Below are 13,440 nucleotides of genomic sequence, written 5' to 3'. Positions count from 1 at the left end.
TAGTATTGGTAATGGTAATAGTAGTTGTAAAGGTAATGGTAATTGTAGAGTTAATAGTACCGGTAATGGTAAGGTTGAGGTTAATGCAGTGGTAATGGTTTTTATATTGATTATGATAACATAATTGTAATGACGTGTAGCAGAGCAGTGGTGATGGTAATGGTAATTGTAATGGTATGGTATCATTAGTAATTGCGTTGGATATAGTGATGGTAATGGTTATGGAAGATTAAAAGAGTAGTGGAAGCGGTAATGTTAATGATAATGGCAATGGTAATGGCAAAGGTAATTAAGAAATTATATCAAAAATAGTAAGAACGGTAATGGTCAATGTAAAGTATAAAAGTACCGAAAGTAGTGATTGTAATGATAATGACAAAGGTAATGAAAACGTTGAAGCACCGGTAGTAGTAACGATAATGGTAAGGGAAAGGAAATTGTAATGGTAATGGTAATGGTAATGGTAAAGGCAATGGTAATGGTAATGGTAATGACATTTAGTCGCATGTGAAAGAAGTAAGGGTAATGGTAATGGTAATGGTAACCACATTGGTTGCATGAGTAAGTAGTAATAGGAAAGGGTATTGTAATGATAACATTGGTAATAGTGGTATTGGAATTTTCATATTAGCATTGCGGAGAGTTCACAACATTTTTTTTTATTAAAAAATATTCACCATTTCAGATCGTCGGAATCGTACAATTTGTTTAATTTCGATGAGAAATCGACAGATGCGGTGCAAAAATAATAAAAAAAAAACAAGCGTGTTTCACATGAATTTACCAGACCACAGTTATAAAATTGTCACAAATTACAAAATTCGTGAAATACCGAAGTAATGGAGAAAAGGTGATTCACAATAAAAACACACACGATCACAGCACGATACACATTTTTCGGGTTATATACAGGATTTTTCATAAAAATTGAATAAAGGATAATAGAGGATTTTACGAATTAACATTCGCAATTAATCAAATAGTCATCACATTTTTTGTTGTTGTTGTAAGTAATATTTTGGATTTGATGATATCATTCAAATGAATTCCGAAAATAATTGTGCCAAATGGTTGTTTTTTGGCATTTGGTAAATGTTGCATGTTTTTTTTTTTAATTACAAAAATCCGAACAAAGCAGCGTGAAATAAAGTTCAAAGAAAAAGAGAAAGAGAGAAAATATTCGGGAAATAACGATTAGCAATACTCGCTGTCAAATATTGAAATAAACATGAAATGGTTGGACAAAAAATTTGAAAAAAAAATCATAATTTGAATTTAATTATAAAAGTATAACTGACTTTTTGACACGGATTTTTCATTCAGGATACAACAATCGTTCCGAATGGTTAGAAATTTGTATTAATTTGGTCAGTGTATAGTAAATATAAATAAAATTGACGTCCAATACATTTAAGAGGGTAACAAGTTTTACACAAATAAAAAAAGAAACTATATAAAAAATACGTACAATAAAAATTAGAATAGAAACTTTGATTAAAAAAAGTATAATAACTAAACTAAGTAAATTCTACTTATGCTTGATTGTGACTGCAATGTTCGCTAATTTATGTACAGAAGTGAAATAAACTTACTTAAAATTAAAATACGATCAATAGCTACCCCCTCGAAATAAAATCTTAAATAAAGTTTCAAAACTGTGTGAGTTTTTGTTGCTTGGATTAGTAAAATAAATAACTACCAACAATTTGTACTTTTTTGATTTTTTGTTTGTTTTTTTTGTTTGTTAGTTGGAACAACTGAGTTACGAAAATTTGATTTCAGCACATTGAAAAAAAAAACTCGATTGAGTATATAAATAAAATTAATGTGATAAAAATTTTGGTGCATTCGTAAAAACCAAAGTCAAACTAATCAAACTAACCGCAAAGAGAAAGAAAATGAAAACAAAGAGTATAAAAAAGTATACCAAAAATATTTTGTAGCAGAACTAAGCAGTTTAAAAATTTGTTGGCAACACTTACCGGCTGCAGAACGTTGCATTACGGGTGATTGGCGCTGGATTTGCGGTTCCGCTGGCGGTTCCAATATGTCGCGATATTTGGACACCATGAGCACGGAAATGAAGTAAACGATGGCGAGTGAAAGGAACTGTGCCTGTTTGGTTTCCTCCTAAAAAAAACAGAAACGTTGTTACATTGATGGTGTGGTAAGGATATCACAGACGTCAGATATAGACATGATTGCAGTTGTTGACAATTTAATAAATTTTTCTTCAAAAAATAGTTAATCTGACGATGCATAGTTTCGAAGCAATGTTCCAGCACCTTAGGCAGAAAAGGCAGGATACTCATTGGCATATGATCACCATTCGGTTTTAATATAGGAAACGTTGACCTTTTCCAGCAGTTTGGAAAGGCTGCAACATCGTGACATAGGATAAATTTATTGTAATAAAAATATTTCACTTTTCACAAATAAGTTACAAATATATACAAAAACAGTTTTAATAAGCTGGAAACAGTTTTTGTGGGGTGGGAACAGTTTTTATAATCTGGGAACAGCTTTATAGGGCAATAATAGTTTTTATAAAGCGGGAACAGATTTTATAAGCTGGGAACAGTTTGTAAAAGCAGGGAACAGTTTTTATAAGCTAGGGCCAGTCTGTTATAAGCTGGGAGCAGATTTTATAAGCTGGAAACAGTTTCTAAAACTGTTCTCACCATGCTATAAACTATTCTCAGTGTATATAAGTATATTTAATGTAAACAAAATAGAAATATATGTACCTAATCCGAGTTTTTAAAGTGAGACGAGTTTCAATATACACTTTTTAAGGAAAAAATTATCGTTACATGATACGTATTATGTAATTGCTAATGGCACTCGCCCCTCGGCAGGGAATAGGAAACCTTGGAGTGTGTTTCTGCCATAAAAAAGTTCTTATAAAAAAACTCCATCTGCCGTTCGGAGGCTGCATAAAACTGTAGGCCCCCCATTTGTGGAAAAAATATCAGGACGCACACCAAAAATAAAAGGAGGAGTTCGGCCAAATACCCAAAAAGAGTGTAAGACCCAATAATATAACTTTTTAGCTGTAAGCAGTACCACATTGAAGCCCTGATACTTGTATTATGATATCTGGCGTGAATTCAAAAAATCGATTCCAATAGGTTTTCCCAAAAATCTTCCAGGCAGAAATACCAGCCAGAGAAAATGCCTGCGTAGGCAAAAAATGAGAGTAATCGACATTTAAATACCTTCAGATAGTGAATCGGCTTTGAAAACGCTCCTATCAACTGTAATCAGCTCTAAAATGGTAAATGACTGTCTGAACCAATTGCAACACGTTAGGGAGCTGCAAGACAGTATTATTAGGTTGGGTTCCTGGACATGAGGGATATGAGAGAAATTAAATGGCTGACCATCTAGCCAGACAAAGGGCAAACATGCGTCTAGTTGGTACTGAGAATGAGAAAAAATTCATTGAAAAATGGTGGAATTATATAGGTCACCGACAAATGAAACAATTCCTAACGCCAGACAGAGGAATTACTGATAAGCTACTTTCGCTCAGCAGAGTAGACAGAGGACTTTTTACTGGTTACTTTACAGGTCATTAAAACCTGAGATATCACTTAAATAAAATTGATAAAATAAGACCATCATGCCAATTCTATGAAATGGGCACTGCAAAGTCTTGCTGCAAAGCTTGTCACAAGGGATCTGAATTTCATGCAAAAAAAGGGGCCGTTGATATCGCCAAAGATATTATTTCCAAGGCTGAATCTGACCCAACATTAATCGAACGCTTCATTACTAGAGACGTAACATGGGTTTATGAGAGTAACGCGCAATGCAGACATCAGGCGAATGAGTGGAGGGCTTCGAGTTCCGAATGAATCAAAGCCAAAAAACAACAATGAAGACTACAATACAAGGTTGCCCCTATTCGATGGACCCATGTGTTTTTGGGCCCACTCCAATCGACGAGGCTTGTCCGCAGCCAACAATCTTTGCGTCAATTGAATCTTATACGGGAATAAATGCAAATCAATGCGGATAATTCATGGTAAAGTGGTCCGAACAATGCCCAACTGCTGACAACGGCGATTTTGGGATGTCCTTGGCGATGTCTCAACACTGGCCCGTACAAGAGCAATATTCTCATCCGATCGCCTTGGTCGTACCTTTCGTACAAACCTTTAATGGTGTTCTTAGAAGGCGCACTTTTCACATTGTTTAATTTTTTATACGCACGTTGAGTTTTCACAATTGACTTCTTTTGTTGAATGTAAATTTCAACAATTTGGGAGCGCTCGCGTCGTGTGTACTGTTCCATGGTAAAAATTTGCTTGGACTGAAGCTTCCAACGCGGTATGTCATTAAGCGATCTGACGTCTCTGTCAAAAGATGCAGGGTTGCCAGATGGGTCCGTCGAATATTGGCTACCCTGTATTATTTGGGCGTGCCATCATTATCCGTGTATTTTTGACCAACAACCAAATGAGTACCATCCAACAGCCATCGAATTCACTTGATATGACTCCCTGCGTTCCCAGAACGGGGAACCCGTTTTAACAGCCGAAAGAAAGAAATGGTAAAATCGAAAACAGCTCTGATGGTTATACCAATTATAGAGCTCCAGAAATGTTTCCAGAGCTGGATTAACCGCTGACATAGGTGAGTAGCAGTTGATGGGGAGAACTTTGAAGGCGATAAGGAATAAACTTGTATTTCGAATTTTCTGAATATATTCCGAGAACTCTTTGATCAAGGCGGTATACTATGATATTGAGATATCGAGTTTGATTATTTCTTAACGCAAAGGTTGGGTTAAGCATGGCGGAGGTGGTATTATGGTGAGGGGTTGTTTTTCTAGGTTTGGTGTTGGACCTCTCCATTTAATAGATGGAATTATGGAAAGGTTTGTATACCAAAATATACTAAATAGCATGACGTTTCCTCATGCTGAGTGGAATATGCCACTTTCGTGGACGTTCCAACAAGATAATGACCCAAAGCACACCTCGAAGTTGGTAGCAAATTGGATCGCATCGGAAAAAATTAATGTGCTCGAGTGGTCAGCACAATCTCCGGACCTCAATCCAATTGAGAACCTTTGGGAGATAATCAATAGGATGATAGACATGCAAGGAGTAAATGGGGGCAAAAACATACTATTTGAAGCTGCCAAACAAGCCTGGTTGGATATTCCACTCGACTTTATCAACAATCTAATAGCTTCCATGCCAAAAATGTGAAGTGAAGTTATAAAAAATAATTGTTGTGCTATAAAATATTAGTTAATTATTTTTATTTCAACATGTTTTGTCGCTCTGAATATCGCATAAGTTTTGTTTTTTACGCATATAATTTTATGAAGTAAACTATTGATTAATTTATTTTATGCATTCAAGAAATAAATAGGTCGTCTTAATTTCTGGGTATTTATTTTATATTTGAAATGACATTTCACGTTAAATAGTCATTCGACTTTGTGGCACCGTAAAATTCCAATTGACTTCCAAATTAAAAAAAGGTATAATTTCTTTCAAAAAAGGTATAAATTTTTTACAACAATTCTGGTGTTGTGGTAATAAATATTCAGTACTAGACATTGCTTTGGACCGCCCTAAAGTACCCGAATTTGAGACTATAAAAAATTCGAAATGTTCTTACGATAAATTGGTAAAAGTTTTCGTTGAAAATAAAGCCGTTATTCAAAAAATTGATTTTCTGACATACTAAAGCTGCAAAGTGAAGTTGTATTATTTAAAAAAAAATGCATAAAAATCGCTTAAAAACTAAAGAGAGACACTGAATGCGTGTGCAGAGTCATTAGCTATTATTTGTCTTACTTACCACATCTCGATAGATAACTGCACGCAAACGATTGACATCCATATCCTGCAAAAGCTTCTCAGGATCCTTGACTGGGGATAATTGACCTGTTATTGACTCAACAATATTCTGAAAATAAAAGCATAGCATGAGATAGGGTAGAAACCATCAGATGGTGGGTATAATGAAGGGGCAAGGCAAAATGCCAAAAGGCAAGTCATTAAGAAAGGATATGTGAAGTATTTAACTGCAGCAGTTGCAATAGCATTTGACAGCAGTCATTGACAGAGCCATTTCAGAGCACTTGCACCACGCAACCCCCGGCTTTCGTCCCATATATGCATATGTGTATGTGCTTGTTTATATACACGTACACGCAGGCACACCTATACACATTCGTTAAGTACACATTGTATGTGTGCACCAAATTTGTACACACGCCCATACTAGCATCCACTAAGTATGTAGGCATGCATGTCTGTGTGACTGTGTGTAAATTTGTATATGAAAGTGAGTAAACCACAGCAAAGTGCACTGTGAGTGCGGCACTTGAAGGCTATAAGCCAAGACAAGGATTGCGGCTGTGAAACCAACTGCTGTTGTTGAAGCTGCGCAACGATAGGCAAAGCAAGACGTCGCGTCTACCCGGACGCAGTGCTGTGCAAGTCTACGTATGCATGTTGGTGTAAGTAAAAGTGCTCTTTTCAAAAGTGCAGTTCCTTTTTTGTGCTGTTTTTGTTTTTTACGTTGCATAGCATATTTTATTTTTACGATTATGGCATTTTTGGAGTCTTCTTTGTTTTTTTTCTACTTATTTTTTTGTATTCCACTACTCACTCACCTTGGGCGACGCTTGTGCGCCACGTATGAGCGCCTGCAGATGTGCCGCTCCGGGTACATCGCGCGCCATTGCGCCCACATTGTAGCGCGTACGCTCCTTACACTCCAAACAATTGCGCACCGCACACGTGCACACCAAACGCAAACATTGACGCAGTATACCGCCGCTGGACATGTTCTTCTCCGCCTCGAGTTCGCCAAAATTCAACGAAGTGGCAAAGATTAGCACGTCCGCCATATTGACAAGACGTTGCAGAAAGGAGACGGCCACCTCTAGTGGCATGCCCTGAGTGGGCTCAAGCACATCCAGTTCAGACTGCAAAAGAAAAACAGGCATTTGAAAGATGCTTAAAAACAAAATTTCATAAAAACAAGCAGAAAGAAATGGAAAATTTAGCTTTAAGTACTCTGGATGTGCGCAAGTACTAAATATTTAGTATGGATGTGTATGGACGTATATACCAAGCCTTTACCATGAAAGACTTTTGTTTAAATTACTGCATTTACTGCATGTTTTTTACTTTTATGCAAATTTTCTAAGTTTTGTCAAAAATTTCTAAATTTAAACCAAATTAATTCTTATGTTTCTTTTCATGTTCATTTATTTGTGTTCTTGAATTTGACCAAGTTCTTGAACTTTATCAAAAATATTTCAGTTTTATCAAAAATTTCTAAAATTTTATCATTCAATTTTATTAAAAACTTCTAAATCTCATCAACAATTTCGAAATTTTATCAACAGTTTTTTTACTCTGGTAGTTCTTTCTTCTTAAACTAGTTTACTGGTACTTTTGAATTTTATCAAGAACTTTACAAATTTTTCAAACATTTCTAAAATTTATGTAAAGTAAAAATTTTATCAAAAATTATATCGACGACTTTTCCAAAATTATTTAATTTTCTTACAAATTTCTAAATTTTATCAATATTTTTTTTTACTCTGATAGTTTTTTTATTAAATTCATCACCTTGTCCTTTAATTTTCATGTGTCCTTAAATTCTTTAAATTTTCCAAAATTGGATAAAAAATGTCCAACATTTTTTCATACACTTCTAAACGTTTTCAAAAATTGTGTAAGGTTGACCTTCAGCTTTTAAATTTTACCCAGAATTGTCAAAGTTTTTTTCAGAACTCTTTTGGAAACACCTAGATGTTTTAAAGGTTCTTAAGTTTTTTTCTTTATTTAACTACTTGAACTTTTAAATTTTATGCAGAATTTGCATAATTTTATCAAACCCTCTTCCAAAGTTTTTAAAACCTTCAAAATTGTATTAAAAATTTTTTCAAGTTTTTCCCAAAATTTTTTTAAAGGTCTTTTAGTTTTTTTTTTAATTTCATTTAATGACTAGAAATTTTGAATTTCGCTTAGAATTTTCAACATCTTATCAAATCACTTCCCAGAGTTTGTTTAAAGACTTTTAAATTTTATCAAAAAATTTGGAGCATTTTCCCAAAACCCCCTTTTTAAGGTTTTTAGTTTTTTACCTTAATTTCTTTTAATTACTTAAACTTTTAAATTTGACTCAGAATTATCAAAATGTTATCAATTTGTTTTCTAAACTTTTTTCAAAGGATTTTAAATTTTAACAAAAATTTTGGAGTATTTTTTCAAAAAACTCTCTTAAGGTTTATTTCATTTAACTATTTGAAGTTCTAAATTTTACTCAAAATTTTGTTCAATAACTTTCCAAAACTTTTTAAGAGACTTCTAAATTTTTTCAAAAATTATTTAAACAAATTTTTTAAGGTTTCTTAATTCTTTTTTAATTTCATTTACCTACTTGTACTTTTAAATTTTATAAAGAATTTTCAAAATTGTACAAACAATTTTCGAAGACCTCTAAACTTTATCAAACTTTTTTTTTAGGTTTTCCAGTTTTTCAGTATCATTTAGTTACTTGTACTTTTAAATTTTACTCAGCATTTTATGAAACAATTTTCCAAACTTCTTGTTTTTAATTTTATCAGCAATTTCTGAACTTTATCATTAAAATTTTTTACTCTGAAAAATTTTATTTTCTTTTTATTCATTTAAATAGTTTCTTGTATTTAAATGTAAAATTTTACCCAAAACTTTGCAAGACTTTTCCAAAGCTTCTTAAATTTTACCAAAAACTTGAAAAGTTGCTCAGCAATTTGGTTTTGCTCCAATAATTTTTGTTCCTATTTTGCATGCTTGTTTTTGTTTTTTGTTTTTTCTTCTTTCACTTTTTTCCTCATCATTCACACTCACATTAGGCGATGTGGCACTTGCCAACAGTGGCAGCAAACCCCCGCAAGCGATGATCAAATTATCCGCCAACTGCGATATCAGATGCACCGTATTTACCACAAAAATGGCATTCTCACTCGAATTCACAAAATCCAAAACACTTTTTGTCGAGTGGCTGCGCCAAACTTGTATGTCCGTCTCCAGGGAGAAGAGCACGTCGGATAGCAACCGCTGATGTATGTAAGACCATTTGAATTCCGGTATGCGAAAGGGTGGACGTGTTGGACCAGGACTAAACATTGGGCGCGTTGAGCCTGGTTTCGAACGTTGTTGTGGCTGCTGTTGCTGTTGTTGCTGCTGTTGTTGTTGATGATGTGGATGCTTGTTATCTGGAAAGCAAAGTGAGAGTAGTGTAAATACAAATGTGTTGAAATTAGAAGATGTGTTGAAGAGTTGACTGCTTAGCGGAGGTGGAGACTATTGGGTAGCGGCCAAGTTGCAAAAGTGAGCTGATGTGGTGCATACGAACGTTGTTGTATGCATATGTGATTACAGGCAATAACCGTGTAAGTCAAAAATCAAGCTTTAGAGAGAAACGAAATATTTACATCTACCTATATATATTATACACAAGCCATATGTTCTTTTTTCTCGTTAGTCTCATTAAAAAAGTATATTAAAAGACGTCTTCTACCTAAATTGTTTTATTGGTAAGTAATGGCAGCCTACACAACTGAATAATTATTCAAGTCGCCTTATGCAATTATTGCTTGTGATTACAGATATACACTTCCGCTTTGCTAATGTGGCACAATTCAAGCGTTGCAGCATTTAAAGTGTGTAGTTAGCGTTAGATGCCTGAGTTCAATTTTTTCCTGAAATCAGATCAACTAATTCAAGAGTTGCAGGAAAGTCAAAAAAAAAAAAAAAACGTATTAATTTGTATCAGCAAGTTTGCGAATGGCAAAGGGGTTTTTTTGTTTCAGGATGTGTGAAGAAAATTTCTAAATCGATATAAATACGTTTAGGCCTTCACAAACTGTTTTTCATTGTAGAATTCAAAAACGTAAAATCTAAAAGCCTTCTTGCTATATATAGGCAGGAACATTACGTGAAGCACGGTTCAATATTTTTCATTAATTTTTGCTTAATTTACTTAATTTTTACCAGCGACCCCATGAACTAACGAGTAGTGATTTTTATGAGCTCAGCGCATATCAGTGGCCAAAGCGATAGTAATTACAGGACCTTAAAGGGTTAACCACATTTAATTTATCTTTTTTTAGAATTTGCGTATGTACGTATGAGTTAAAATTCTGTCTCGGACACGTACAATTTTTGAGAAAAGGAGGGTAAAAGCACACAAAATACGTTTTTTTTAGGGGATCTTATCCCCAAATTTGTCTTTTGGAACCTAAAATTGTCTTCAGCACATAAAACACATCTGGTTTCAGAAAAAAAAAACTATATAGTTCTTTGAGGCGTAAGTTCCAGTCACTAGTAAATCTTTAATGCAACTTTGCACAGAAAGTTTTTGAGCTCACAGATTACGAAACTGAAGTAAGATTTTCAAAAATCAAAACAGCGGATTGAACCGCAAAAAACATAGTAGATCTGCTAAGGCGAAAGGTACCTGCAAACGGCCAGAATTTTTAAAGGATTATATTAACATTTAATGGAAAAAAAAACTTTTTTTCGAAATTTTACAGGTATCTGCCCCTTTAAGACATGGATTCAACATGGATACATTAATATCAAGCAAAAATGTAAATTGAGTTTACAAAAAAATTCTGACTCCAAGGACAAATATTTTTCGGATTTTGATAGCCACTCAGAAAATGAATTAAATGCTTTGGAGTTCGCCGACATAGAGGAGAAATATAAAATTCCTTCAAAAATATCAAAAAATAAAGATAAGAAATATAATAAAAAAAATATAATTAAAATTAGATGAGAGAAATATTAAAAAAGGGTTAAGCCCTTTCAAGTTATAAAGTTTATAAAAAATTACGAAAATAAAATATTATAGAAAACTTAAATGAATAAAAATAAAAAAAGACTCAAATATTGAAAATAAATAAAAACACACAAGCAGTGAAAACAAATTAAAAAAAAAAAATTACTTGTAAAAACTACCAACATACTAAGAAAAATTTAAAAACCATTTTCTAAAATCTCTAAAAACTTAAATAAATATCACAAAGTAATAAAAGCAAACATTAAAAAAATAAAATTAAAAAAAAATTAAAAACAAAATAAATAAAAAACATTATTTATTTTTTTATATTTTAAAAATTTTTTAAAAACTTAAAGAAATGCCACAAAGTAAAATAAAAAAGCATAAAAAAATAAATAATAAAAAAAATTAAATAAAATTTTTTTTTAACAAATTATTTATTTTCTTTTTTTTTAAATTTATAAAAACTTAAAGAAAAAGTAAAATAAAAAAAAAAATAAATAAAAAAAAAATTTAAAAAAATATATATAAAATCAATTTTTTTTAATAAATAATTTATTTTTTTTATATTTTTTTCAACATTTGTACAACAATAAATTATTTAACAAATAACTGCTTAGCATATAAATCAAATATTGAAGATTTGAAAATAAATAAAAACACACAAGCGTGAAAACAAATTTAAAAAAATTTGCTTGTAAAAACTACAAAAATACTAAAAAAAATTTAAAAACCATTTTCTAAAATTTCTAAAAACTTAAATAAATATCACAAAGTAATAAAAACAAAAATAAAAAAAAATTTAAAAACAAAATAAAAACATTATTTATTTTCTTATATTTTTTTAAATTTCTAAAAAGTTAAAGAAACAGTAAAATAAAAAAAATTAAAAAAAATAAATAAAAAAAAATTTAAAAAAATATAAATAAAATAATTTTTTTTTTAATAAATAAATAATTTTTTTTTATATTTTTTTTTAACATTTGTACAATAATAAAATATTTTACAAATAACTGCTTAGCAGCGCTAGCAACAAAGGGCTTCGGCTTAAATCAAAATAAAACACAACTATAAGAATTATATAAATATATAAAACTGAATATAAAATGGAATAAAAGTAAGAAAAAATGTATACAGATTAAAAAAACAAATTACAAATAAACATCTCTCTTATTTGCGGGTGCATGTAACCTTCAGAAGACTTGTCACCAGGTGGCGGATTCGGGTGGTAAGAGTAAAATAAAATAGCTCTCCCGGACCAGCAAAGCTACGCTAGAAAAGGACAAAAAAAATCTATTCTGGCGAGACAAGCAATCTACTCGAGTGGTACCTCATATGCTCATAAAACAACACCTCCTTCGTATACAAATAAAAAAGAGGTGATAAAAATTAAAAAAAAAATACGCAATTGTTTAAAATTATAAAATCATTGATATATATATAAATAAAAAAATTGTATATAAAAAAAAATTATAAAAATTATAAAAACTAAAAAAAAAATAAAAAAACAACGGAACTAAAAAACTTAGTAAATAAAAAAAATGTTAAAATTTGTAAACAAATTTTAAAAACAAGATTGCTAAAATTTTTAAATCAAAACAAAAATTAAAACAAACGACGGTTAAAAATTAAAATAAATAGAAACTATAATATATAGGGTGATCAATCATGAGGTGCTTTTTTCAATAGTTAAAAAAAAAAAACAAAAATGTAAATTATGTTCAAAACCTTTATTTATCATTTGAAAGGACATTCTTTGACATTTACTTTTTGAATATGACTTCATTCAAATGTTGGCCGCAACTACGCTTAAGGTGGTCCATTCTGAAGGTCCAATTTTCAATCACTCGTTCGAGCATTTCGACTGGTATGTCGTGAATAACACTATAACCGCTATATTCTCAATGCTTCTTGCTTGACGTTGTCTATTCGGTCGAGAATTATCCACCAATGAATATTCGGATTCAAATTTGTTGATGGTATGTCGAATAGTGTTTAAGGCAGGCCGATTATGTTGACCATAATGCGGTCTAAGCGCACGAAAAACATTTGTCACAGAACGCTGATTTTCATAATACAGTTGAACAATTTGTAGACGTTGTTGCGGTGTGAGTCTTTCCATGATGAAATACCAAACGCTGTTCAACAAATCCACGATGACAGTTTGCCACAACTCGCGCGCGATCTGTAAAAAAAACGCAAATGAAAAAAACTCCTCTTAATTGATCACCCTATATATATATATAATATACCTATATAAATATGAATTGAAAAAAACCCTTATAAAAAAGTAAGAATAAATTAAAAAAACCATGGCAACAAAGGTAAAAAATTTTTAAATTAAATTTATAAAAAATTAACTAAAAAAATTTAAAAAAAAATTGCTTAACATTTTTTAAATTAAATAAAGCACTATAAAACATTAAAAACCAATTTTAAAAGTAGAATTAATAGAAACCATAAAAGATAAAAAAAAATTATAAAATATATATATAAAAATTCAGCAAAAAGATTTGAAAATTATAAAAACTAAAAAGAAAAAATAAATAAAATAGCAGCAGAAGTAAAAAATTAATAAATAAAAAAATTTAATATATACAAATTAAAAAGTGAAATAAAAAAATTGTA

At 31.3% G+C, this 13,440-nt stretch overlaps 1 protein-coding gene across 2 annotated transcripts in view; it reads right to left on the bottom strand.

The window, feature by feature from the left end:
• Positions 1-13,440, bottom strand: part of LOC129239217 (neurobeachin) — a 231,460-nt gene that overhangs the window by 68,587 nt on the left and 149,433 nt on the right. For both annotated transcript variants that reach the window (XM_054874564.1, XM_054874565.1), the window contains exons 18-21: positions 8,877-9,244; positions 6,644-6,958; positions 5,824-5,931; positions 1,983-2,130 (exon numbers count right to left, since the gene is read on the bottom strand). In XM_054874564.1, the coding sequence (XP_054730539.1) occupies positions 1,983-2,130; positions 5,824-5,931; positions 6,644-6,958; positions 8,877-9,244 (939 nt within the window). The remainder of the gene's footprint in view (positions 1-1,982; positions 2,131-5,823; positions 5,932-6,643; positions 6,959-8,876; positions 9,245-13,440) is intronic.

The sequence above is a fragment of the Anastrepha obliqua genome, chromosome 2, assembly GCF_027943255.1.
Source record: "Anastrepha obliqua isolate idAnaObli1 chromosome 2, idAnaObli1_1.0, whole genome shotgun sequence".
Classification (NCBI taxonomy): Eukaryota; Metazoa; Arthropoda; class Insecta; order Diptera; family Tephritidae; genus Anastrepha; species Anastrepha obliqua.
The sequence above is the reverse complement of the archived record's forward strand: the minus strand, read 5'-3'. Positions and strand labels throughout refer to the sequence as shown.